At 37.8% G+C, this 27,241-nt stretch overlaps 2 protein-coding genes and 2 long non-coding RNA genes across 14 annotated transcripts; 1 reads left to right on the forward strand and 3 right to left on the reverse strand.

The window, feature by feature from the left end:
- The first annotated feature begins 98 nt into the window (after nt 1-98).
- On the forward strand, nt 99-23,745 carry LOC122532546 (autism susceptibility gene 2 protein-like). 5 transcript variants are annotated; one of them, XM_043661378.1, is made up of 16 exons: nt 99-2,447; nt 17,875-18,060; nt 18,140-18,253; nt 18,335-18,370; nt 18,453-18,479; nt 18,554-18,614; nt 18,688-18,890; nt 18,961-19,335; nt 19,441-19,679; nt 19,754-19,867; nt 19,948-20,168; nt 20,284-20,510; nt 20,597-20,761; nt 20,842-21,121; nt 21,210-21,345; nt 21,447-23,745. In XM_043661378.1, exons 1-16 carry the CDS (start codon nt 2,070-2,072, stop codon nt 22,456-22,458), a joined length of 3,774 nt encoding a protein of 1,257 aa, XP_043517313.1. In that variant the 5' UTR covers nt 99-2,069; the 3' UTR covers nt 22,459-23,745. The 5 variants fall into 5 exon arrangements, with proteins under 5 accessions (XP_043517313.1, XP_043517312.1, XP_043517314.1 ...); XM_043661377.1 differs by having other exon boundaries at nt 19,757-19,867; nt 21,204-21,345; XM_043661379.1 differs by having other exon boundaries at nt 103-2,447; nt 20,302-20,510; nt 21,204-21,345.
- Nucleotides 4,674-12,560, reverse strand: LOC122532557. Of its 4 annotated transcripts, XR_006307532.1 has the most exons (7): nt 11,431-12,560; nt 11,045-11,368; nt 10,195-10,975; nt 9,916-10,059; nt 7,871-9,554; nt 5,104-5,263; nt 4,674-4,957 (listed from the first exon to the last, which is right to left on the reverse strand). It is a non-coding gene; the product is annotated as an uncharacterized LOC122532557 (long non-coding RNA). The 4 variants fall into 4 exon arrangements; XR_006307533.1 differs by lacking the exons at nt 4,674-4,957; nt 5,104-5,263 and adding an exon at nt 6,825-7,583; XR_006307531.1 differs by lacking the exons at nt 4,674-4,957; nt 5,104-5,263 and having other exon boundaries at nt 11,431-11,975; nt 12,046-12,560.
- LOC122532558 lies at nt 12,568-15,059 on the reverse strand. Its single transcript, XR_006307534.1, has 5 exons — nt 14,241-15,059; nt 14,001-14,157; nt 13,494-13,905; nt 13,106-13,400; nt 12,568-13,009 (listed from the first exon to the last, which is right to left on the reverse strand). It is a non-coding gene; the product is annotated as an uncharacterized LOC122532558 (long non-coding RNA).
- On the reverse strand, nt 22,795-26,246 carry LOC122532551 (RNA-binding protein with serine-rich domain 1-like). Of its 4 annotated transcripts, none has more exons than XM_043661390.1 (6): nt 26,189-26,246; nt 25,916-25,961; nt 25,696-25,824; nt 25,303-25,611; nt 24,967-25,214; nt 22,795-24,884 (listed from the first exon to the last, which is right to left on the reverse strand). In XM_043661390.1, the coding sequence occupies exons 2-6, from the start codon at nt 25,918-25,920 to the stop codon at nt 24,592-24,594; spliced, it is 984 nt and encodes a 327-aa protein (XP_043517325.1). In that variant the 5' UTR covers nt 25,921-25,961; nt 26,189-26,246; the 3' UTR covers nt 22,795-24,591. The 4 variants fall into 4 exon arrangements, with proteins under 4 accessions (XP_043517325.1, XP_043517324.1, XP_043517326.1 ...); XM_043661389.1 differs by having other exon boundaries at nt 25,916-26,038; nt 26,189-26,239; XM_043661391.1 differs by lacking the exon at nt 26,189-26,246 and adding an exon at nt 26,039-26,182.
- Nucleotides 26,247-27,241: the final 995 nt, after the last annotated feature.

Genomic DNA, 27,241 nt, shown 5'->3' on the forward strand with positions numbered 1-27,241 from the left:
AATCACCGCGTTTTACGTGAAAAAACTTTTAGGATCGATTTTTTTACCCGCTAACGGACACAGCACGTGGTATGTGTCGCCAACGAACGGTACTTGCGCGCACTATCGAATAAAGGTTTATCCTCAATCCGTATAGGTGGTGCTGCTTGCTTACGATCTAGTGACAAATCGAAAGTATCTAGAAACAAAGAAGCGAAAGAGAGGGGAATATAATGGTGTAAAAGGCACGACCCCAGGCACAGACACACATCGAACGTAATTTCTGTTCGCATGTCCCGTCTTGGAAGCAAGGTACGCCATGTTCTCGGTCGTTGTATTCAGAGGGAAATAGCTGTTTTCAGTAAAAGAGAGACAGAAGTAGCAGAAGGCGATAGAGGAGGAAGCGAGGTGGAAGAGCATGAGGAAGCGAGAAAGAGAGACGGACGAATGACAGAAATGTATAGCCGTGGTGGCTGAAGCAGCAGCAGCAGCAGCAAGAACTGGCAGCAGCAGTATCGCACAGAGGATAGGATAGAATCGCGTCGTCCACGCGTAATTCGGGGCGTGTGCTAGGTTGGCCGTTTTCTCTAGCTCGTGTCCGTAGCTACGTATCAAAGATGTACATGCAGTGGCAGTGCGGGATACGCGTCACCGTCCCGTGACGACAACGTTCCGAGAGGTGCAAGACCGCAAAGCACGGTGTGGGCAGGTCGCGGCCATTTTTACCACACGATGCGGCAACCGTGCGTGCCTGTTCGATCCGCCATTCCAAACAATCGGTGTACTTCGTGCCCTCGCTGGGTGCATCTAGCCACGGCGACTCGCGGGGACACTGTCGAGAAACGATAATACGTGCCACATTATTGTCGAGACGTGGATATATCATCCCCATTGGTCGTACACGACAGCCGGAGACGAAAGCTCGTGAAAGCCGGCAGTGTTACTGGTGTTACTGGTGCCTAGTGGACGTCGTCGACGACGACGTGGAGGAAGAGGAAGAAAAGAAGGATGATGTACGATGATATGGTGTACGATGGTGTGCGATGATCATGGCGAAAAAGAAACGACTCGAACATTGGAACATGAATGTTAAATAAATACATTTGGTTGGTTAGTGCTGTCGGGGCATGTCTGTGATTTCTGTTTAATCATTCACACAGTGCGTTGTTTCACCGATGATAGTGCACACTAGTTTAATGGCCAGTGATTTCTCTTGGTTTCTTTCTTCTTGGTGTTTTGTCGGCCTCTGTCGTTGTCGTTGTCCGCCCTGTGCGTGCGTGTTTCGCGTGTACCTACTCGCCACGCACATCGGACTCTCTTCCTCGGCAGCGCGATCGATGTGACACCGTGTGACCGCCTGTACGAACGTCTTTTACCAACGAAAATCCTCTCTCTCTCGTTAATTCTCATTCTCGCAGGACTGTCGCGAACCGTGGAACTGATATTCCTGGAATATACGGGAGAGAAATATACGGGGTGATCCAAGCAAAGAGTGTTGTAGATACGTGTGTCCCGTCGGTAAACGGGGTCCGCTGTCCCGTCTCTTCTCGCGAGTGTGTATTCAAAAAGTCAGTGTGTCTTTCTTATTCGCGCTCCCTTCATTCTTCACCCTCGTTCTCTCTCTGCCTCGCTCCATCTGTCTTATTCATTTATTCTCGTTTTCTCTGTTTTCCATTCCCGTGTTCTTTCCTTATTTTACACTCTCGCCGCCTTTCCTGATCGTCTCTCTCCCTCTCGCAGTAAAACAGCATTAAAGACGATTGTAGATAGAATGCTCGACGATACTACGATAATACAACGGTTGTCATCGTCGTTCGCGTCGTCGTCGTCGTCGTCGTCGTCGCCGTCGTCGTCGTTCTTGTCTAACTCTTGTTTATCTAACTGCTTGTTCACGGATTGGCAGCAATTTTCTTACGGCTTGTTCCTCCATCGAGGACTTGTCATCGAGCAAGCCGAGTCGTCCTCGTCGCGGTCGTCGTTACTGAGGGTACCTCGATCGTGAGGTGTCTCGGTGGACGTGCCGATACTCTCGTATAGCGGGGGGCACGACAACGGCCTCTCGCACGGGAGAACAGGACGTCTGCCTCGAGATGGAGATCGAGGCGAAACAACGGAACCAAAGGAATCGGAGACGAGAACGAGCACAACGTATGTTGGCGCAAAGGGAGAGCCTGGCAAGTGCGAAGCAGCAACAGCAACAACAGCAACAACAAACGAGACAACGGCCGAACGACGAGGAGGACAGCCACAGCGGCGAGGACGAGGACCCCGCCGCCGGTCTTGGCCTCGGACTTGCCAGGACCGGTCATCCTCGTGACAGCCATTCGCGACCGCCCAGGCCACCGCGACCCCCGAGGCCTCGTAAGAAGTCTTCTCTCGCGGCTGCCAACCAGAAGGAGCCTCCCTTCGAAGAGGATATTATCGACGGTTTTGCCATACTCGCCTTCCGCACCTACGAAGAACTCGAGGTGAGTCCAACATTTCTCTTTCTTTCTTTCTTTCTTTCTTTCTTTCTTTCTTTCTTTCTTTCTTTCTTTCTTCCTTCCTTCCTTCCTTCCTTCCTTTTCTTTCTTTCTTTCTTTCTTTCTTTCTTTCTTTCTTTCTTTCTTTTCTGTATATACCCTCCTTTATACTCGAATTCCTGTTGTATGATTTTAAAACCTGTCTGTCGTTGGTATTCATAATATTTAAACTTTGATTTATTTCTTATTTGTGTACCAACTGGAGACTGCTTTATTGCTTTATCGCGTTATTGTTCAAGTTATTGAGTATTCGAATTACTTGCGGGATAAATAGCGAAAAATATCGAGAGTCTATTTGGATCCTTTAGATATTTGTTTGCCTGGATTATTATTCAAGTGCTATCCAAATAAAATTCCCATATTTTTCATTCTTCTGGTCTCAATTTAGTTTAGTACTTTTATTTCTTACGTTAATACACCCTGACATTTGATCGTACATGTACTTTTTTGTTAATTGTTAATTTAATCGTTGGACAGATTCGCGAATATTTAAATAATTTTGAAATACATCTCTTTTGAAGAATAAAATTTCCAGCGCGGTTTTGTTATTCTTAATTCTCATCTTATATCATATGTTAAATTATAGTATCTCCTCTACTTATATAAATCTACCGAAAAATAAGCACAATATAAACATTGTAAAGAATATGACTTTAATTTTTAATCAAGAATTACTACATAATTATTTTATTGGCACAAATCAAAAATCTAAAGGAACTCTGTTGATTTTGGAGAAATATTTGGTTTATCAGTTTCTACTTATTATCAATTTAATTGTAGATTAAACTGTAGACGTAAACAAAAAACATTAAAAATGAAATGTCAGTCCTGAATGAATTAAATTATTAAATACTTCAAGTATTCGAGTAATTCCCTTACTAATAACGAAAATCATTTTGATTGTGTTAATTTTCTAATTTCTAGAATAACTTATTATTAAACGTCGGTGTACATTCTAGTCTCACCTGTGTCACTAATTCACTGTGCAATGTTCGCTGACGGATCATCATGTTTTTTGCGTGCACGCGTGCAGGCTTACACAAACCTTGCTCGAACCATCGCGCGTTGTGTCGTTTTTATTTCTTTCTTTTTTTCTCCCTTCTGTCTTGCCTGTGGCAAGTTTTGTACGTGTATACTGCACAATATACAGTATTAATGACGTTAAATATTTACATATTCTTACTAGAATTATTAGTACTTAAAATAGCTATTTCATAATTTTTTTGTAATAATTTGTAAAATGCTGGTAAAAACTTATTTTTCCGTCTATACATTTCTTATATATATATATATATATCTTTTATTTTAACTTTTTTGATACATCTTGTGTATATTTTAGTTGTTACTATTTAATGTTAGAAATGTAAAGTTAATTGTCTTTTACCTTCTTTCATTTTCATTTTTGAAAATAATTGCGAGATTATTTTTATTTATGCGCCAACAACATTTAAGAGGCCGGCTGCTAGAGCAACTTGTAGTTCGTTTGCACCTTTTTGCTCAGTTTCCATTCACCGTACTTCGCTCGACCAACAACTGTTCTTTTCACTATATCAGTATGTATGAACGTGTTGCATAGTTGAAAGATCACCTTTTTCTTATACGGTTATACAAAAACGTTCTACAACGTGACTGAAAAAGAAAAAGAAAAAACACACGTAGGAAATGTATATTCAAATATATAGCGACAAGATTTTTCTTGCAATATTAAAGCTGAAGAGTTCTCTGAAAATTTCATTATTTCCCTTCATCTAGCAGCCCAGGTAATATTGTTCGACGAGTCAAAAAATATTGCTCGAAAAGAGTAATAAAAACCAATTACAGCAAATTACCAACTCGTGCAATTAAAGGGTTGAGCGTTTAACTTTGCTACGTTGATTCGGCAGAATTAATTTATGAACGTTTTACGCTATATTGCTTATTTCGCCGCTGGAACAAAAAATAATAGATATGCAACAACATGTATTAACAACAAATAATACGTAACAAAAAATAATAGATATATAACAATATAAATTTGATATTAATCATTAATGTAAAGACTTTTGTCATTATGAGACAAAATTCTACATACATGTTTCTTTTTTTAATTTTAAATAAAAAAATATTTTGGAGCAGAAAACATGAAAATTTGTGCCTGCTCATTGAATAAAAAACAAGGCTCTTAAAGTATAGTTTGTGCTTTAAAGATGATGAATTTCTTTTCTTTTTTTTTTTGGGTCATAACGTCATATTATGTACTTCCTTTCTTGATATGGACATAAATTTGCATCAGAAGGATAATAGACCTTGATGAAAGTAACACGAAACCCAATGTTATGGTTTAACATCTAACATTGTGTGAGACACTTCTAACTCTTTCCTCGATGCAATTTTCGTTTAAACAACTGTGTGTCGCACAAGATAATTAGAGGATCGTGTTTCCGATCGATGCAGGAGAGTGAAACCAAGCATTCATGCTAAAAGAGATACCATACATATGTATACGGTACAGGATTACAAGCATCAAAATATTTATGTGGACTACAAATGTTTTTGGAAAATACTCGTCGATAAAATTCTGGCATAAAAGTGAAGCTTTTTATAATTTGTTAATTTTTCATACTTTCATGTGTAATCTGACATTTGGCCCAATTTTTTAGATCATCTCTTTGGTTTGAGAAGTACATGTGTTTCTGGAATCTTGTGTGCTACTTTGCGAGCAGTTCAAGGCATAAGGGCCAATTCTCTCAATTGTCATCAACGCTCTGCAGACTGAGATTTACCTTTAAAAGAAAGATGGATTTTCAATTGTAAATTTTATCGCTGCGTATAGGATAAATGGATAAGATTTATTTTAGTATGGAACTTTGAAATTTCAAAATATATATTGTATATAATTAATTTTGTAATACTATACTATATAGAATCTTAACGTTATACTAAGAAATTGAATATCCTAGTTTAGATTGTTGAAAAACAGAATTTAACTAACTCTTTGAAAGTAAAATACAAGATATGTATTGGAATAAGACCCACTTTACAAATTAAAGACCATAACGAAATTTCATGATATAAAAGTCTAGTTGTTATAAATATTGGAATTTATACAGTGTTAAAAATTTCAAATCAATAATGCAAATTAACTGGAAAAGGGCAAATTGTCAGTCTTTATTGATCGGTATAATAATCACTCTAATCTGAATGATCTTTTCATGCTGAGAAACTGTCCAAAAATTATAAATAATATAGTACGAACACTAACTTTCAGAAGTGATAAAAATAAAACTGAGACAAACGTAATACCCCAGGTGTGTAAAGTATCAAAAAATCTTGACCGAAAATACAATTTGTCTTGCTCAATTAGATGATTATTTTGAACGGTGCGCATAATCTAGAAGGTATGATTGAAATTATTGAAGCATGAACTCCATCTGAGAACGGGTTCGACCGTGGAAAAACTGGTGTACACCGATCAAGATCATTTCGAAATAGAACGCTTTTAATTACGCAGTACCTTATCAGCGATACATCGAAGTGAGCATAAATCGAATTTATTATCTTTGGTTAGCGCGAGCCAAAGAAAGAAGCACGCTAGAGTGGTATGACGGTGTTACGTTGGCGTCTACGAGGCAACGAAAGCTCTTTCACGCCGTTACAAGTACCTTTTATCATGATTTATCGCAGACGCAACCGCTAATCGTTATTTTTGCCGTATACCGCGATACCAACTCGTCTCACACGATCGTCTTCGTTAACGAGCTATAATTTTCGTTTATAGATAAAAGCAACAATATCAACTGACCGACTTAGTCTATAGCGTTTTGACTGTATTTCTAAATCACAATCCGTATACAATACCATTTTCCAATACTGAACGAACCGATATCATTTAACATGCAGATTATTCGAAAAAATTCTCTCCGGTGTTTCTCTTCCGTATCAATAAATAAGCTTTAATTGCTTTTATGATAAAATCGTTATGAGTTTTCCTAAACACATATTATTCGATTATCTTCAGAAACGTGTTCAGAAAAAAAGGTCGACATACATTACCGATAAGTAATCGCAAAATTCGCGAATAAACAACGGAATATTTGCCAGAGATCATCGTGTAGTCAATGAAAAATTAAACCACTGATAAATTGAACTTGATACCTTTACAATCGTAATGTCACTAATGTTACTCGTTTTTATGGCGTGGAAGAATGATCGTGGAACATTACAATTAAACAGTCACCGAAAAATAATAATTTAGAGCAAAGTTTCGAACCATAATATATGATATTCTTCTATTATTAATTTTTTTTTTTTTTTTTAAGAAATAAAAAAGACTATTCACCCGGAAATGTCAGCTTGCAAATTGTAGAAAGTAGCTTATAAATTGTAGAAACAATAATGGTAGAACATTCTGTTTGCTTGCTCGTCCTGAACTATCGTTGGAATTGCTTACTATTTACTGTAGTGAAACTATTATCAATCGCATAAAGGGACCCCAGGAATTGAAAGACAGACCTCAGCAATGGCCTGTTTGGGACATTTCTGGACAAAAGTATGGGACGCACAATGCAAAGGAAGAGCCTTAAAATATCTTGAACCTTTGGCGAGTAAATTTCCTTTCTACCTGAGAAGTAACAGCCGGAACAAAAATGTTATTTAGTGATTTGTAGCTGATAAACATGAATCACTAATACATATACTTAGGATTTGTTTGAGTGCTTTTCCTCGTTCGTTTATCAGTTACGCTTTCATAATAATATGCATCCCGTGTAATTTGCAGTTTTTTGAATCACGAAACGAAGATGATTGAACGTACACTTGAGGTATGGGCATAAATTGTTGCAATGATGAAACAGAAAAAGACATATATTAATGAAAAATAAAAAGAACTTGTCGAATGTAAATTTCTTCCATTTGTTATCGTTTCAAAGTAGAAAATACGATTATCAATTGCTCGTTATATACGAGTATTATAATTGCACGCATTAGAATTAGCATACGATTAACCCTTACCAGCTGATCGCATTATTATTATTAGTTTACAGTCGGATGTGCCTGAGAAATTGCTCGTAGAATTCTTCCTGTATCGCTTCACCATAAACTCTACTATTGAAAATGACACATTTGAATGAGTTGTAGGAAAATGACATAATTATGTCGTATGTAGTTATATTCTGCATGATATCACCTCATTTGATTGGATAATTACGTAATTACACATCGAACAAGTTTCTTCCTCTCTGTGTGTTAGAAATTAAATGGCAATAAAAAGATACGTTCTTCTTTAAGTTTAAATGACAAAACGCGTGCCTTACATACTTGGTCATGTATGTAAATTTAGCTCGTGGTAATATCACGTGTCTCGAGAAGAGAAGATATTTGAAAAGACATACTTGTTATTTACTCGTCCATTTCTTGCATTATCGAAGTACAAAGTGCATTGTTATTGTCACGGAGAAAGTAGCCACGATGTAAACCGCTTAAACCGGTCTCTCTTGTTCCTGAACGGGTTTGCGATCCAACCTGAGCTTCTGGACAGTGCACAACAGCTGTAAGCTGCGTGCAACGCTTAGCAGGAAATGCCAGATCTTCGTTTATCAATCTTGTCCGCCTGTAACGCGATGCATATACATTGTACATATACATATACATACCACATAGTACATATATACGTATCCATATGCATCTGTACGTGTATCATTTTTTTTCTTTTCCCTGTCTAATGAAAAGTCAATTTGAAAGCCAAAATTTTCTCACTCTGTTAGCAAAACGTAATCCTTAATTAAATCGTGAGAAATCGTTACCTAGTAATAAGTGAATTATCAGGCTTGGTGCTCGCATTACTAGATAGCTTGTTATCTGCTCCCGGGAGCGACGAGTAAGATGATTTGAAATGTAAACGCCACGGTAGGATGTTGATTCGGTGTCAAACAATTAGTGGGGAGCGAGATATGCATCGCTATTCCGGCAGACGACGACGACGACGACTAATTATGAAAAGCCGTGGGAATAAAAACCCAGACCCTTTTTAATGCTCTATTACCAACGCTTTGGCTCGGGGATGAAACAGAATATTCGCCAGATTGCCCGTATTTTTTATGACACTCTTCCAACCCGCTGCTCGCTTATTTCCAATAATAAAATGCTAATTTATTTATACATGCTGTCTCGTGTTCGATTTTAGAATTAATCAGACATTAGCTTTTCTTCTCTGTTCTTTAAACAATTGTAAAAAAATCTAAGCCTTGAACAATTGTAAAAATCTAGCTTTTGGTATTACGTGACATCTTCCAGATTGATTTGAGCGTATAAAATCATTATTACGTTCGGTGGGATACGCGTTGCCAGGTTTTGAAAAATTCCCTGAATCGAGAATCTGTGCGCCGATGATTTTCTTTTTCAAATTCCTTGTTGCACCGCAGGGAAATCCTTTTGGACTTTTTCGTCGTCTCGCAACGTACAGGGATCGGTTCGACCTCTCTCGGGTGATTGTCCCTACCACAGATTCTTTCTTATCCGACATGTTTTCTTCCTTCCTTCTCTTGACTGGAAAGCTGGCCGTCGCCGTCGTTTCCCCTGATCGTGTCTTTACATTCTTCGGCTACGAGAGACAGAGAGAAAGGAGCCGATGGGTCGGGTCAAGAAGAGTGTGTCGACATGTGGCGAGATTATTATCACATACGTAACACCATACCGTAATACTTAATTATCTTGTCGTGCACCACGACCGTTTAATTTATCTTCGCAAAAAATGTTTATCCTCCTGTCAAGCAATTAGTGACATATTCAATGATACACATTATCCGACGCGCGTAAATGAAAAATGATCCGCTGGACCGTGTGCGATGATGATGATACGGCTCGCTTCTGAAATGAACCGTGTACCCTACACGATTCTCATTTATCCGCCTCGTGTTCGATCGTATTGCTCTAACTAATCTTTTGCTGCTACTGGAACGAGGTAAACGGTATTTGTATCTTGTGACGTTCTTAAAACAAGCTTGGTAAAAATATTTTTATATTTAAATAGAAGATACTTTTTTAAAATGAAAGAGAAAAAAGTCCCACGATATAGATCTGAAAATAAAATATGTAATTTAATTCTGGAATCTAAATATGTAGTATAATTCTGGAATACAATTTTAGTGCTACTCATTTAACCACTTGCGCTGGCAACTAATTGCGAACCATAACGAATGACCGAACCGTATGCAATAATTTGTCGCTTTCTTTTGAAACTCGTCGATATAATATCACTGGACAGAAATTATTGCGAAGTAATAAATTTATCATTTGTTTTGCCTATTTTGTTTTACTTAAATAAATATACTTAAAACTGAGAAACTGTTACAATTTTGGAACAAAAAATTCTCGACGTGCGGTGGCACCTTATTCCAGCGCAAGAGGTTAAAGAGAATACATATTAATTAATTGATACCTGATAAATTCTGTTGCAATATTTAAAAAACATATCGAAGTTTCCCAGACGCCGGATATCTGAATGATACAATCAAAATAACCGATCGATTAATTATTTTCAGCAGCCTATAATCAGCCGTGGCGCCTCGAAAGGTCGTCGTCGCTGTAACATACACAATCAGGTCACATTCTGTCTACGAGCCAGCAATTAAAGATCGGCTAGCTTTAGATCATTACAAAACGAACACGGTGCATTCGTTCTACGTGTGTCCGATACATTATTTAGTTGTAAATTCACCTAGATCGTCGGAGTGAGCTGTTCATCTCGTTCACGAGACACGGAAGCACAATGAATGAATGGAATCTGAAAATACACTACGCTCTTAAAAGGAGGACGTTTATTTATAATTGATTCGACTAAAAACGTGCTGCACATCGCGTTGACTTTGTCGGCCGTGCAGACAATCGACGAGTGTAATCTTTCTTTCTCTTACTTTCTTTTGTTGTTTTCTCTCTCTCTCTCTCTCTCTCCCTCTCCCTCTCCATTCTCTCTCTTTCTATGAATAACGATGTCGATCGAATTTGTCGTTACACGTCACATTGTACGACGGACATTAATTACATTAGGGTAAACTCGTCGTGTTCAGAATCAACCGAGCGTATCCCACATATTGCGATATCCGAACGGACTGATTAGCAGACCACTCTGTGTATTGGCTCCTCCCCATCCTCCTTCGTTTCACCCTTCTTCAGCTGTGCTCTCGCCCTCCATCGGTGAAATCGTTGAAATCGTTGCCACTTGATAATTAATGGCCACTTATGGATTTAAAGTGAGGTCAGTGTCACGTCGAGCTCGCCGACTTTGTTACGTAAGGATAGTCTTTTCACATGAGAGCATAATTCTACACACAATGTATACATATAAATACACACGTGTATATCCGGCCTTCTGGTGCATGGTACACCGTGATAATCTCATTTATAACGATTGTAACGAATTCATGTCTAAAAATAAACTTCGCACATAACTTTTCTTTTTCTATAACGACAGAGAGTGTTACGATTCTTCGAGTAACTGCCTGTTAATTGAAAACAATAAGTATTACGTGTATACATGTGTGAACAACGATTCAGAATGTGTTGATTACCTTGATACGTAATCTTAGCAGTATCTTGTACTCGAGATACGGAAATCTATATATCTGTTTGATTCACTATATCGTGCAATTTATTGTATTCTAATATGTGAACTATGTGACCCCACTTACAAATAACAGCTCATTTCTGTGCTCCAATAAACTTTTGATCAAAATCGACTTCATAACCGGCTATTATAAGAATCATTGATTTACAAATAATGCTTGACACATCACCAGTGGCCTTAATATAACTCTGTGAACGTCGATTTATAATGTATTACTTGTTGCACGCTGTTGCACACGCTAATGACCCATGGAAAAAATAATTTAGAGCTGAAAATAGTTTCAAGTGAAACTTTACGTTTGTTTGCTGATTGAAGCGAAGAATCACTTACTTGTATGATTTAATTCATCGTTTAAAGTTCACGGGAGTATTCATTGTTCTGCATGCTCCAAAGATATTTCACCGTGTCGACATAGTATAAATTAATGTAGTCGATTTAAAGTAATCGTGCATATATAATTCTGTGTTCAGTTTTCAAATCACACACTGGATCGCAATGTTCAACTCTTCAATGATCGGTTGATTCAGAAGTTGTAGATGAATGAAAAAGCCCCCCCTAGAAAGGGAAATAAAAATTTAAACAGAGAAATGTAGAGATAGAGAGGGAAAATCGGTGAGTGAATAATCCAAATTCGTTGCACCGGCATATAATTTCGATATATTTGAGTAGATATCGTTGGCGTTCGGCAGATTACCAAGAGCTCTCTTAGTGTCGTTAGCCGTAGCGAGAGTGAGGTCAGCAACGCCACGCCACTCAATAAATCAGCCCGGCTGCCGGTGCCAACGGAGATGCCTGAATTCTGCCACGTGATCCGTCAACAGAAAGTTCACCCGGTAATGCTCGAGCTACACCTCTTCTCACGGATGTATTTACCACTGGTGAAAATCAACGGGGCGAATTTGAGCGAAGCGATGATCGCGCGCGCGAGACAGACAGATATCATACCTGAGCGAAACTGACTCGCGACCCATTTTTTTTTTTTTTCTTTCTTTCCTTTTGTACCTCCAGCCATTCCTCTCTTTCTTGTTTTCTGCTGCCCCGTACTCGCACGATCTTTTCTTTTTTCACGTTTATAACTACGCAACGGGACCGTCGTTACCTTGACACTGTGCGAAACAATTGTTTCACGTGCATGCATCCGGTGTGCATAGTGTGTGTAATGCTGACAAAATTTTTACCACTCTACATGGTTCCTCCTTTTTTTTTTCTGCCTTTATTTCTTCTTTATATATCTAGAACGTTGTTGCTCGCGATTTACACGGCTCGCTCGTTTTAATCGAATGAACGCTGCATATCGCTGAGGGTAAACAGGGATCTTTGATCGAATTACGGCTACGAAAATCGATATGCGATTTATGGTTGAACCGGGTGCCTAGATTGATTTTAACGTGCTCGGTGGCAGAAAGATGGCGTAAAGGGATGCACAAAATTTCATTGAATCGCGGGGATGTGCTCTTCAGACTATTTTACGTCGCTCGATTTACGGTAATTAATGAAACACTCGAAAGTAATGTGTAATTCATTCGATTAGCGACGAATATAATTTCTATCGCATACTGGAATCACAGGATGCGCCGCGATTCGGTATCAGCCGCCGCGTAACGAGGCGGAATATTTTAATAATAAACAGGAAAATACTCGGCTAGGTATTGCATATCACGGCCTGTGTAGGTGTTACGCGTGTCTGTACCGCTTTTTGATAGATTTCAACATCAATACGAGATACAACCGAACAGTAATGCTCTTAATTAAATAAAACACGCTGCCCGGCGCAGCGTGAAGATTTGCATTTATATTTTTATCTCGTTCGATTAGCTTGGTTCATTTTCAGATACATGCCGGATAGATTAATTTCCAAGTGTTTGCTCGTTAATCCGTGTAAAATTTACTAGTTACATAGTGGATAGTCCTGCAAACACAAAACATTACATTATCCTTTCGTTTTATTTTTTACAAACATTTTCATTGCTTGTTTCACTTTTCAAATTTCACTGTATGTTTTTACCTTTATCTTTCATATTTATTATAATATTTGTTGCTTCTCGCATATAAATATTTTCTTAGTGCGCAAACGGTACGTAGAAGAAGAAAGCAGAAACGACGTTTATAAAGAGTCGTGTTCACAAATCGATACGGAAACGACAAAAGGGATGTGTATCGATGATGGACGAAACACGGTCGTGCACCTGCACGGCGAGTTGACCCAGTTCCTCTCGTTATAATTTGAACACGAAAGAAGGCGAACACTTTACTTTCAAATATCTTGCTCTGACTCGGATTAATCGGTTTTCTTGGCCACGCTGGAATTGAATTAAAAATCTCAAACTGAAATATAATTAATATCTGTGATTTCATACTTTTAAAAAAGGAAAGAGAAACGTATGATTACTTACAAAGGTGTTTGACTGTAACTTATTTATCTTGCGTCTTCGTCGAATGGAATTTTGAAAAAGAAATGAAAGAGAGAAGAAGTACAAATTAGAAAAAGCGGGAGCATTTCATACGACCAGTCATCCGTTTCTCAATTAACAGTATCGAAGAAAGAATGAAAGTTAAGACAGTCTCAAGTACCCAACTACTTTAGCACAGTGAATTTGAATGTGAGAAAAACTAGAGATCGGTTATGATTTTTTGTTTTGCTTCTTCTTTTTTCTTTTTTTATGCTTGACAAAACTGCAATTATTGCGGAAGCGATCGTGGTTGGTATTATCCGCAATAAAACGTTGCACGTCAGGATAATGGCGGCACTTATTCTCAAATCATCTGAATTGCGCGTATCGTTCGAAAACTGCGTATGGAACGTGCCTGTCGAACAGAAAAGACAAGAACTATGTAAATCGGCGAGAAATATTTATGTCTGAAAATAATCTTGCACCATGGTCGAACGATGATCGCTTTACCGCTGTATTTACGCCACTGTAAATCTTTTTACTGCCACCGGTTCCTTCTCCCTTTTTTTTTCCTTCCCCTTCCTCTTTCTGCTCAGCACTCCATACTGCCTTCATTCTGTCCTGCCTTGTGTTCGTAGAATTCATTTCATCAGCTGGTATTGACTAACTAGACAAAACATAGATATCTGCATACGTTAAACATTGATTGCTCTTCTTCGATTTTATATTTCGTTCGACATTCTCTCTTACCAGTATTAAAATATATTTTTTCACGATGAAGAATCTCATTCAACGGAAATTAATCATATCCCTATTTCTTGAACATCATCACACTTGCAAACTTTTAGTTTACAAACGTATATAATACCTGAGAAAAAATCATAAGAAATATTTAATAGAAATTGATAAAAATACAAAATTTTGTTTATACCGTTTTTCATACCGTTTGCAGAATTTGTTTAAATATTAACAAATGTTTTTTTCCATACTTTCGACATTGGCGATAATTTAAAGATATTTTAAAAAATCAACGTGAAAAGAAAAACGCGAAGTCGGTAACTGAGAATATAAACAATGCTGCCATGATATATGTTTACTTTCGGATAATTTTTGGACCACAGCCAGTATCGTTTCACGCTCAGCACGTCAATTTGGTACTGGCAAGCAGCCGAAATTTTCGTCAAACAGATGTCCGAATGACTGTTATTATGCGCTTGTTACAAACGAGAGCGAAGAATACTTAATCTCGCGACGTTAGCGATGCCCGCCAAGAAAGAAACATTGTTGTTAAATGTAAAGGCCAGTTCTTGATACGCTTGATTGATTTGAAATCAGGTTTTTTAATATTAATGTTTCATTGAAATACAACTTAACATATCTCAATTTACTTCATAAAAACTTGAAATCGCATGTTTTGAATATTTTATGATTTATATAACCGGTGCAGCTTTTGAATTGAAATGAATAACATCATTCTACCAATGAATTATTACTACCAATATTAAAATACTTAACACTTTACTGTAATGAATGTATTTTCTAAATATTTAAGAACGTATCCCAAGTATCCACATGATTTTCAATTTCTTTTATATCGAATTAACTCGAACCTTTAATTCTAGTTTATATGAAAATATATTTGTTTGATTAAGCGCTTCTCTTTTGTTTCCTCATCAATGATCAATAATTAAAGCTGTGTGATCAGTTTTTGAGCTACTTTACTCCTAAAATAAAAAATATGTGTGAATAAAGTAATATGATATAATAACATATTCTTTATAATTATAATCGTGATATATTAAATTATTATACTGGCAACAAAATAATTAGATACTTTCCTCATAATTTTGTGAAATAAAACAATTTTAAACGGTTTAATTTATTCACAACGAACGAAATGTTTTTATGTTCATCTCTATTTGTCATCAAATATACGGATAGATTGAAATGACATAGCGATTGAGATAACGCGTAGAAGGCAATTCATTTGAAATCATCCACTCGTTCAAGTCGCATGTGTATGAGCCTCGTGCATTAACGTCGCCGACTGAGTATATGCGAACTCAGTGAGTAGTAGCTGAATTAGAGTCCGATCGTGTCAACACCGAACGAATAGACGTGGCAACGTTGTACGAACGAGTTTAGTAGCCGGCTAGCCAAAGCACGGAGTAGCCGACCGGTGGAACGTCCGCACGTCCGGGAACGACCTTCCTTTACTCATCCCGTGTCGAGGAACCTTGCCTCCAGATTGACCAACACTTCTTTATCTTCTTCAAACTTATCTAGATACGAATTTATTTCTTTTGCGAATTTTTGCGTCCCAATTTCACTTTTGCCTCAACAAATAAAGAGATTTTTATTATTATAAAAAAGAACTTCGTTAAGGTTAAAACCAGAAATTACGTACGTACATTAAGAGTATCAGAGGTTTTCTTTTTACCATATGGTTCATATTAAACAGTTTGAATTGAATCATTAACAAAGTAACACAATTAAAAGATGTAAATTATCCTACAATTACCAAGACTTTTCCCACTTTAATGATTAATACATTCAGGTCGATGATATCGCGATGATGTTAAAGCAGAAAACCGCAAGTTCTTCTGAAATCAAAACAAAAATTAAAATTTGAAGGATTTTCTCTTAAAAAATACGTTTTCTTATCATTTATTATTAATGATTCAAATAACTGCAAAAAATTATCTTCCAGAATCGTACATAATTGGCTTACCTGAAGTTTAGTCACCAAAGGCCGTAATATTGTATCAGTATTATATTAATAATACAACTGACGTATCCTTGCACATATGTTTCTTTTCTTTTTTTCCATGTATATTCACAAGCTAGCGGTTTATTCAATTAATTCACCTAGCTGCAAGAAATATAACATGTAATCTACCCGCGGTACATGTCCTAGGGGGTTTCACTTCACAGTTGGCACACGTGCGCAGGTGGAGTATGGCTTTTGCTAGGTGGTAGTTTTTTACACCGCGAGTTCTAGTGGTTTTTTCCCATCGTGTTTCTTTTGGTAGCCAACTGTGCTAGAGAGAGGGAGAGGGAGAAGGGGAGAGAGAGAGAAAGAGAGAACGACAAAGAGGGCAGGAAAGATCGTGCGCGAATACGCGGTTATTGAAAAAGGAAAGTAACACTCTCGGAGCTGAGAAAGAGAAGTCAGGGTTCAGGCTTCGTTCCTTCCAGCTGGCCTGGCACGGCAAAGGAGGCCTTGTCGCGCGGCTGCTCGTTCGGTCAATGTCTTCTCTTTCTTTCTCGCTCTTCCACCGCTGCCTTTCTCGTCGTTTCCCCCTCTCTTCTCCTTTCATCCCCACCTCGTACTCGATCTCCCTCCCACCGCCCCCTTGCCCCCTCGCCCCCCTTCGCCGTCACCTCGTTCGCTGCCTCTTTCATTCTCCCCACCATTCGTGTGCTGCATCGCGCACACGAGACATGGTGTGCTGCTTGTGAATCCCGCTGTCATCTTTGCAAACGCCCGTTTCTCTCAGGCAGCTCGAATTTAAACGAAATTCATCACCGATCGTGAACGAACGTCCAACGGATTATTATTTTCGTTTCGCGAAACAGCGAGGGAGGGAACCGCGTCCGTCGCGATAACGGTATTTAGGTGCACGCAGGGGAAACCGAAAGAGAAAAAAGCCAGAGGAGGGGGCAGAGCGCCACCCGTTCAGAAATGTGCACTGACATCGCGGTTTAAAGGCACCCGACGGAAAGGCGTTCTCATACGGCTTTTTCTACTGTGTGCGCGCACCAACTTCATATCTTTCGTCTTGTGCCTTCTCACTCCACGGACCCTGACGGATCCGTCGACGTTTTCAGTGATGAAAAAAAATAAATTATCCAGCTCGATTTTTACGCCAGTGTAGTAAATCTGTGGCGGATAATCTGTGGTGTGTTTACCATACGTGTTGAACATATAATCGCTTGCTTGGTTGCTCGGACTTTATATGTACATGTTGAATGCAAGCGTAACCAACGAGTACAAAAATATTCCTAGTTTATTAAGTATAGTTATTATCGATCACCAGGAATGGATTTAATTATTTTAATTTGAGCTTGTGATACTAGCGATCGCACAAACCCATCTAAAGGATTATATTACGTTTATCATGATATCTGCTTGCAACAGTATCCTTAGCTTCATGCAAATAAGCACAATTGCTCAGAATGTAATCTTGCATTCTTGAAAGTGTGCTTCTCATATTGAAATTGCAAATTATTTTAATTTCACTGATACATATTTTTTTCAAAAGTAGAAAAAATCTTTTTATAAATATATTTTTAAAAGAATTCATATTTTTAACGTTTACTTATTTTCCAATTATCTCTTTTTCAGATAAAAATGCAGTTCAAACTTTTTTTATGATTGCAGAGTGCAATAAAGCTAGCTGGCAAAAATAATGTAAAGAAGTTGCATACGTTACTGTCAATAGTGGAAGAAAAACCAAAGGTGGACATAGGACAAAATAATAGACACAACGAGCATCACATCAAAAATCATTTCAAGCATAATCATTATACACACAATTCCATACTGACACCTTCTACAATTAACCAGGTAAGTTTCCTCAATTCAAATCATGATTGATGTTTTGACATAAAATAAAGAATTGATCTATGCTTGGGTTGTTTTGCAGGGCCTAGATGCAGGTACAAGTGACGATAGTGGTAGAGCATCAGAACAATTGCATGGCCCTGGTATACCTAGGGATTGCCAGGACGCAGACAGTTCCAGGGACCACCTCAGCGATGTAAGTAACATTATGAAATGATATTATAGTTACTTTGTTGAATAAATTCTCATACTTGTGCAATTTTCACTGGTTTTATAGGCTAGCAGTCATTGCAGTTCGGGTAAAGGTTATATCGTAAGTGTCATTAACTTAAAATATTATATCTACAATTAAAATTATTATAATAACAATCTTCTATCTTCTTTTCTCTTTACAGTGTGATAGTGAAGGAGAAGACGATAAGGTAAGTAATTGTATCATAAAGATCATATAGCAACAAATAAGCAACAATTTGTTAAAAATTGCTTCTTGTTTTAGGGCTCGGATGCTGAATCGATACTCTTTGAATCTTCTACCCCACCACCCCTTGCACGTAAATGTATGTAATGTTTAAAACAATAATGCATATTTTTTTTATAAATGCTTGTTTAAAATCAACTTTTGTGTTGTAGACGAATTGCCATCATCTTCACCGCACGTTTTGCCTCCAGCAAACGGAGCAGGAGGTTCACCTCCAGACACGGGTGGACAAATTTCCAATCCAGCAACGGATGCTCCGGCACCTATACCACCTCCTGTGCCTGCATCAGCACCAGTTCCAACAGCGCCAAGTCCTCCTAGTCCTACTCTACCCCCTCACATATCTCAACCACCTGTAAGTAAATGTTTGTGATTTGGCGTTTTGTTACTATGAATGATATACATTTGATTAAATGTATTTTCAGATGACTAGTCCATTGGCAGCAAACCCACGTGCAATAGCTCCGCAGCAGCGGCCAGCTTCCCCTGCTCTGCCACCTCCTTCCTTATCCCAACAGCCTCATACTACAATACCGGCATTACATCCACCTAATGTACCCCTTGTTTCATCGAGTCATACAACTAGTCCTGCAGTAGCCAGTTTAGGTGTTACACCAGCAGCACCATCAAACGGAGCTACAACTACTAGCTATCCACCATCGATACCCATGGCTGCTTATCCTCAAACCCAACCATCTTATCCACCTCTTTATACACCATATACTGCTCTAAATCACAGCCCATATCTTCCGCCTGCAGTTCCATCTCCCTCTCATTCTGCTTCATCGAGGGCAGAAGTGGTGAGTCGTAATTGACAATTTGTTTGGTTCAAATAAATGTTATACGTAACGAAAATTTGAATAATTGTTGAATAAAGCACTAATCCTGATTAATTTCATTTTTAGAGAGGAAGTAGGGCTTCTCCGTGTACTAATATAAGTAAACAACAGCCTGTAGGAAATAATACCACAAATCATAATACTCCTTTGAGCGCTGCCACCACAACATGTGTGTCCACAATAACTAATACAGTTACTACAGCAAATACCATTGCTCACAGAGACGTGGTAGCCTGTAGTTTGACTGGAAGAAACAATAATTCACCTCGTGGACATAGTCCAAATCGAGAAAGAGATAGTTATAGGTATAGTAATCTTGTAATTATAAATATTCTCATTCATTATAACAAGTGTCTTATAATAATGTTGTTTATTATAGCAGTAACGTCAGTAGCCTAAGTCGAGGTAGCATAACGCCTGTAAGTGTGCCAAACACATCTTCTCCAGCCAATTCTAGTCTACCTGCTTACACCAAACCACAAGGATGGATTGGGTATGAATGAAATCAGTATATGCTAAATAGTTTCTTCATCTTTTACTGGTAATTTATATATTTTCATATGTAACTTACAGTAGCAGCACAACATCACAATTATCTCCGGCAACAGCAACATCAGTTCCAAGGCCAACTCCTCCACCAGTACCACTTGGCATGCATACGTTTCCTCCGCCAATGTTTGCGGCACCCTTACCACCTCCCGTATCCAGTTCCAGTCCACATACGTCACTGCCTTCACTACCACCGCCAACGACCAATCCTAATCCATTCTCCGCCGAGTCACTTTTCCAAACAAGTAAGTTTATAAGCTATATTTCAATTTTGTATTCAATTCGAGTAACAAAGAGAGAGAAAGAGAAAAAGAAGGTAGAATAAAAGTTCAAAACGAATGAGACACTAACCGAAACAAGGGGTGACTCATGTCGCAGGTCAGGCAGACCTGTTAAGGCGAGAGCTTGACAATAGATTCTTGGCATCCCAAGATAGAAACGTTGGAGTTGGAGTTGGCAATTTGGGTCCACCCCCATATCTTAGGACGGAGATGCACCATCATCAACATCAGCATACTCACGTGCATCAACATACTACACCTCTGCTTCCACCAACGGCCGCGACAACATTGTTTCCACCTCCTATAGTACGTAACGTAGTTCCTCGTATTTATTACGTAAGAGTAATATTTATCATTTATACTGTGATATTTATGATAATTGTATTTCCTAGTTCAAGGATATTCCAAAATTAGGAGGCGTTGAATCTCCATTTTTTCGTGGAAATCTGAACCTTTCTAGTTATTCTGGTTTTAATACTGGTCTCTTGCATCCTGGAATTGGTCCACCTTCAACTCCTTTTGTACCTCCAAATCATTTGACATCATTTGCACCAAAGGTAATCTTTTTAATGAGAACAAGTCATAAAAGTTTATAAATTGCTCAATGTACTCATTATAACTTGTATGCTTGATGCAGAAAAGTGGGAAATGGAATGCAATGCATGTTCGGATTGCTTGGGAAATTTATCACCATCAACAGAAGCAGCAAGCAGAAGCAAAAGCTGGAAGTGTCGTTAATACTAAAACAGAACTTTTAAGACCACCAAGTCATCTTTATCCAGGAGGACCAGGAAGTGGTCTCGGAATAGGAGCACCTCCAATGGCACCACCATTTCCTACTAATATACCACCAACACATCCAGCTCCACCTCCACCTCATCCTGTTGGTTTTCTATCGACGCCAGCATCGCATTTGGGTAATTTATCGCATCGATCAATATGCGAAATATTATTTCCCGCAAACCGAAATTGATTATATGTATATAAAAACTATTTTAGGAACAGGAATGTCACCGTTTGGAAGGTATCCGTCAACATTTGGTGCACCGAATCCAAATTTCCCTGGTCTTTCTAGCTTTCCTCCTTCGAGGGAAATGCCACCATTGGGTGGCCTAGGTTCTGTACATGATCCATGGAGAGGGTATGTATCTAATTATTATTATTTATTTAATTATTTACTCGTGTAAGAATTACGTGTAACTTATCTTTTTTCTCTCTCTCTCTCTCTCTCTTGCTGTTTAGATTACAGCGAACCTCTACTGGATTTCCACCAACCACGGCGGTATCGTGGAATTTAAAACCGGAACCACCTGCAATTGACAGACGAGCCGAACTGGAAGAACGAGAAGCGCGAGAGCGGGAGCGCGAACGTGAACGTGAGCGAGAGCGTGAACGAGAACGCGAACGGGAACGCGAACGTATAAGACGCGAAAAAGAAAGGGAACGAGAGGAGCAGCGTGAGAGGGAGAGACGGGAGCGCGAGAAGGAAGAAAAAAGAAAACAACAGGAGGCTGCCGAACGAGAAAGAGAAAGGAGAGACAAGGAACGTCGAGAGATGGAAAGACGCGAGATGGAACGTGAAAGATTGCTTCATCAAAATCGGCAGCACGTAGTTGTAGGTCGAGAACGGTCGCCTTTAAGAAACGGATCGGCGCCTATAGAAACTGGAGAAGTTCGCGTTAAAGAAGAACCACGAAGTAAAGATGATGAAGTTGTGATGCTGCCAAGGCCACCAGGTCCTGGACCTGGGACAGCGTCTGGTACAGGACCAGGACCAAGTCCACTGCCTGATACGAGATATCATCATCCTCATCCTCATTCATACCTTGCAAGGCATCCGCATAGTATGCCTGCACCGCATTCCATGCCACGAAGTATGCTCCCTGGTTTGAGCGCGCATCCAATTCAACATTTCCCACCTCCTTCCGCGCCTACTGGTCAACCGGGAGGTCCATGGCCTGGGGATCCGTTTCGGGATTACCGTTACGATCCCTTACAACAATTACGCTATAATCCATTAATGGCTGCTGCTGCATTTCGAGCAGAAGAAGAAGAGAGGGTTAAACTTTACGCCGGGTATCCACCACCGCCTGTAAATTCTTTACGAAGCAAGGATCCAAGTCCTGGTCCATTGAGTAATTTGCATATGCATCATAGAGCAGGACCTGGACCCGGGGTGCCAACACGACAACTAGAACCCGCTTTGATGCACGCAGATATACATAAGAAGGAGGATACTTCCCAACCTCGATGATATATCCTCCCCACGTCCTCAGCTTCTGCAAGTGAACGCACTAAAGGGTCAGCATTCTGAGAATTTTCGTAAAGTTTCCAGACCCCTGGTGCTGATATTTTGCTAATGGAGAAGAGGCGTTATTTAAAAAAAATTGTATATAAATTATGTAATATTTATAGCTATCAAAGAAAGTGCGAAGAAATAAAACACGTATAGGACATTTAAAAGTAACAAATAAATGCATTCATGTGGCGCGTAAAGAGATTATTGACGAAAATGCCTTCGATAAATGAAAAGTTCGTGATTATAGAAATTCCGTCTGATTACACGGAAGTTAAAGGACGAATCATGCATATAAATAAACTAAGGCATTTATTGAAATAATGTGGGTTACAAGAAAGAAGAAAACAAATAATGATGACTTATATGTGATTCTCTGCAAATTTCGGAGATCTGACTGTTTATAGTGATATAAACTTTAATCATTACGGTAATTATGCGTACAGTTTAAAAAAAAAAGGTATCGTGTGTAATATTATAGATATTGTAGAATGCGAGATGAAGCTACGTAAAAAAAAGAAATCCAAGTTAAGAGCAAACTTAAGCGGATCTCTACCATTATTCAAAAATTATTTAATTACTAATTTATTTATTGCGACGTATAAACGAATCTCTACTACTGACGTATGGATACGATCGTAAAGCAAGTTGCCCTAATTTAATTGTCATAATATAAAAAAAAATTTATATGTTTCCATTTTCTTCATAGGAATTAATTTGTACTGTAGAAGTAATAGTAAAGAAAACGAGGGGGCAAAAAAACAGGTATCTTTGGCTTTTGGCAGCACAAGCTTGCTTTTCTCTCTTCATTCGCATGCAAATTAAAATCGCACTCTGGTGCTTCCTGTGATATAAAACGTAAGATTATTTAAAACTATTGCAGTTATTTTACATCGTAATTATAAGGAGAATAATAGACACAAATTGTAAATCAAATTGTTTTTTGACAAATTATAACAGGTCTACTACAAATACATTTTGGAATAAAATAAAACAAAAGAAAGAATTTTATATTCATTAAGAAAATCATGGGATTCGTGAGTAAACAAATACAAAAGCAGTTTGTTCGTGCCAAAGTGCTTTAATCAAAAACACAGTTAACGCTATGTAGAAATGTTGCAGCTTCTGATTTTGTGTCTATGAAAATTGAAAAAGAAAAATTGTTTTATATCCCCGTTTTATCGTCCTCTCAATTTATCAGCTATATACGTCGTTATGTTACCAGAGACTAATTCATTCTTTTAAGGGGAAAAAAAGGAGAACAAAATAAAATATTCGTGCCATGGACCAGGCTAACTAAATTCGAAAATCCTGGTGCCTCCAAAAATATACTTACTTCTGTCAAGTAATCAGGCTCTTTACACTGTTCCGTTTATACTGTAAAGTCATCATAACAAAATGTATATTATACAATTAACGACCATATGCAATTTAAAAAAGTGTAGATATTTTTCATCGATACATTGCAATGTGATGCAATGATTCTGTTCTTGTAGATATCGCGAAGTATAAAAGAGGATTTTGTGTGAATAGGTTTTTTCTAAAATTGATTCTTTGTAAAAGGGTCTAATAATCATAGTTTCTATCAAATCTGTCGTTTCTAGTACTTTTACCAAGCCTGAAACATAAAGACTTCAGAAAAAATGTTAGTTATAAATACACACATACTGCCGCTACACTTCATAACAAATAAGTTCAATTTTTCATATCTCTTTACGAGATAACGTAGTAAATGTTTTTTTTTTCTGAAGTCTTCATGTCTTATATTTAATATCATCACATGACAATGTTTAAGACTATATTCTTTTATCTGAGGTCATCGGCCTTCAGGTACGAATCAATAGTAATATATTTATCACGTGTGAAATTGATATATTTCAAAAGCAGAATTTGCAAATCACGAACGGCATTTTAATTATCGACAATGAAATTTTGTAAACACCGCCGTGGACAAGTGTATTGTATTTTTGAGTGCATACACTTTTCTGCCAATCGGTAAAAATCGTTTTGCTCAGTATATTAAGATGACCAATCAGAATGAACCAATATTGGTCAGATTCAGTTCTTATTTTATATGTACAAAAAAAGTTGCTATCGAGAGCTGCTAGAACTTGATCTCGTGTAACGACGGTGCCGATGTCGTGGATTATTTGGAGGACTTCGCGATCGAGTTCTTGGTCTACGTCGTGGTGGTCGTGGGCTTCTACGACGATTGATTGGTGGTGAACGTCTCCGATAACGAGGAGGAGTATTTCTACCACCACCACCACCCCATCGTGGAGGTGCCCTTCTTCCCATTAAAGGTGACATCCTCCGCATCGGTAGCGGACGTGGTTTTGGTAATAATACTGGGGCAGCAGTAATTTCTTGACCATCTATTTGTCCTGTAGATATCGTTAAAATATTCGTCAAACGAAATTATCGGCATCTCTAATAAGACAATAAGTGAGAAGAATCTGTACTTACCACCATCCATATGTTTCATTGCATTCTCAGCTTCGTCTGCTGTTTCAAACTCCACATAAGCAAAACCTCGTCCTTGATTTGGATGAAGTTTGTCCATTGCAAAATCAACCATTTTTATCTGACCGTACGTAGAAAAAATTTCCATAATGTGTTCTTTAGTAACATTACGGGTTAGATGTCCAATATGTATTTTTGTTGGTCTAGGAATTGGTGATCTTTCTCTGCGTTTTCTACGTGGTGAAGGTGATCTACAACACAAACAAATGAAATAAAAAAAAGAAAATGAAGTTATAAGCTAAAGCTATTTCTCCATATATACTTGACTCATATCTTTACCTAGACCGTCCTTTGGGTTTCGGTTTGTCAATTACAGAATTGCTACTCTTCTTTTTATCTTTTTCTCTGTCTCTATCTCTATCCCTGTCTCTATCTCTTTCTCTTTCTCTTTCTTTTTCCCTTTCTTTTTCTTTATTATCATGTCTACGTGAGGCATCTACACTTTTGCTTCTGCTTCGTTTTCTTCCTCTATCTCTAGAACTTCCAGAAGAACTTGCTGAACTGGTGGAAGTAGTGCTAGAAGTAGAGCTCGATCTGGAACTACTTCCGCTACTCGTCGATGATGACCCTGAACTGCTATCTGAAGAACTATGAAGTACAAATAGTAGACATGAAAATATAATTTTGCATTTTTAACCATTAGCTTTATCAAGAAAATATTTATTTACGCACCTACTTCCACTGCTGGATGTGGAGGCAGCTCGCTTTTTTCTATCTCTTTCTCTGCCCCTTTCCTTCTTATTTTCTTTATCAGTGACTTCAGAGTCGCTTTTACCCGTACTATCTTTCCGACTGCGTGCCCTATGTTCACAAACACCCGGTAATAACAAGACTACGATTAAATGAAAAGACCAGGATCAAAACAACAAAAAAAATAATATGCATTACTCACATCATAGTATGATACAAATCTCCAGGTTATAGGTGTGGTTTTGGCTCTACAAACGTAAGAAAACTTTGTTGAACGTTGTGCAAACGCCAATAATGGCGGATGATGCCGCTAAAAGATCGTCACCTTTCACAGAACACGTTCTCGCTGTTAGTTATGTACTAAACACTATTGCATGTAAACAATATATAATACCGACAATTAAGAACTTTATTCCTTCAACGAATCATAATGGAATAACATACAAAGTTAATGAAGTACATGAAACAAAATTACCAATAAAATGACGGGGCGCTCGCGTCGTTATTCCCGCCGAGTTGCAGCCATATCACCTGAAGCCACAAAAACTTATGAAAATTTGGCCATGCCATAAAATATCCGTTATGTGTTAAATTAATCGTAAGATAAATGATACCACTATCTTTTTTATTTGCAAATTTCTTATGATAGTTCTAATCAAAATTTCTTATGTTCTAATCATAACTTGTGTCACTCATATAAAATATAATAAATATAAAAATTTAATACCATTTAATATTGAATCGTTCTAAAACCATGAAATAAATATAGATCTTTTTCTTATCATAAACAGAAATAACTTAAGATTTGCTTGCGTATTTCTACATTTATGCTAAAAATTTACTTCGCTATCGATAAACCGTGCAGTGCTTTAACACTGAACATACTTGAAACTGAAAAAAATGTTAAAATTACCTATTGTTAGTATTATTTAATAATTATGTTGTCTACTATCAGCCCCTGCGTCCACGTGTAAATTTTGATCAACATTTTTAAAGGCTACGTGAAATCTTATTTATGAACACTTATAATATGCCGCGCTTTTCAAATCCGTTTTTCTCACAGAGTATTCCTTGGTGCAACTTTGTAAGTTGTAATTTACAATCAAGGATGAAAACAATGGATGAAAAATTTCACTAATTGTAAGCAGAAAATTAGATAGTTTCGATAATACTTGCTTCAGACGTGAAACAATTCAAAGATTTCAAGATTATCTCTATTGAATTATATATTTTTATACATCACTCTCCTACAAGAAAGGATTAAAGGCACCTGTATCTGAAAATGACTGATTTAAAAGATATTTTATGTTTTAACTACAGTCTAAAATAAACAAAAAAGTACTGCTTTATATCTTTTCTTATCTCTCACTAGTTTTACAATAAATTTTATAAAATTAAAGTTAAAATATCTTCCAAACTAGTTATTTTATTCAAGAATTTTAATATTTTTCTTAGCAGAGAATAAAAAAACACATCGACAAAAAATATATAGTTCAATATAAAAAAAATAGAAATGACCTTAAAATCT

Source organism: Frieseomelitta varia, unplaced genomic scaffold (genome assembly GCF_011392965.1).
Source record: "Frieseomelitta varia isolate USP_RPSP 00005682 unplaced genomic scaffold, Fvar_1.2 scaffold_459, whole genome shotgun sequence".
Taxonomy (NCBI): domain Eukaryota; kingdom Metazoa; phylum Arthropoda; class Insecta; order Hymenoptera; family Apidae; genus Frieseomelitta; species Frieseomelitta varia.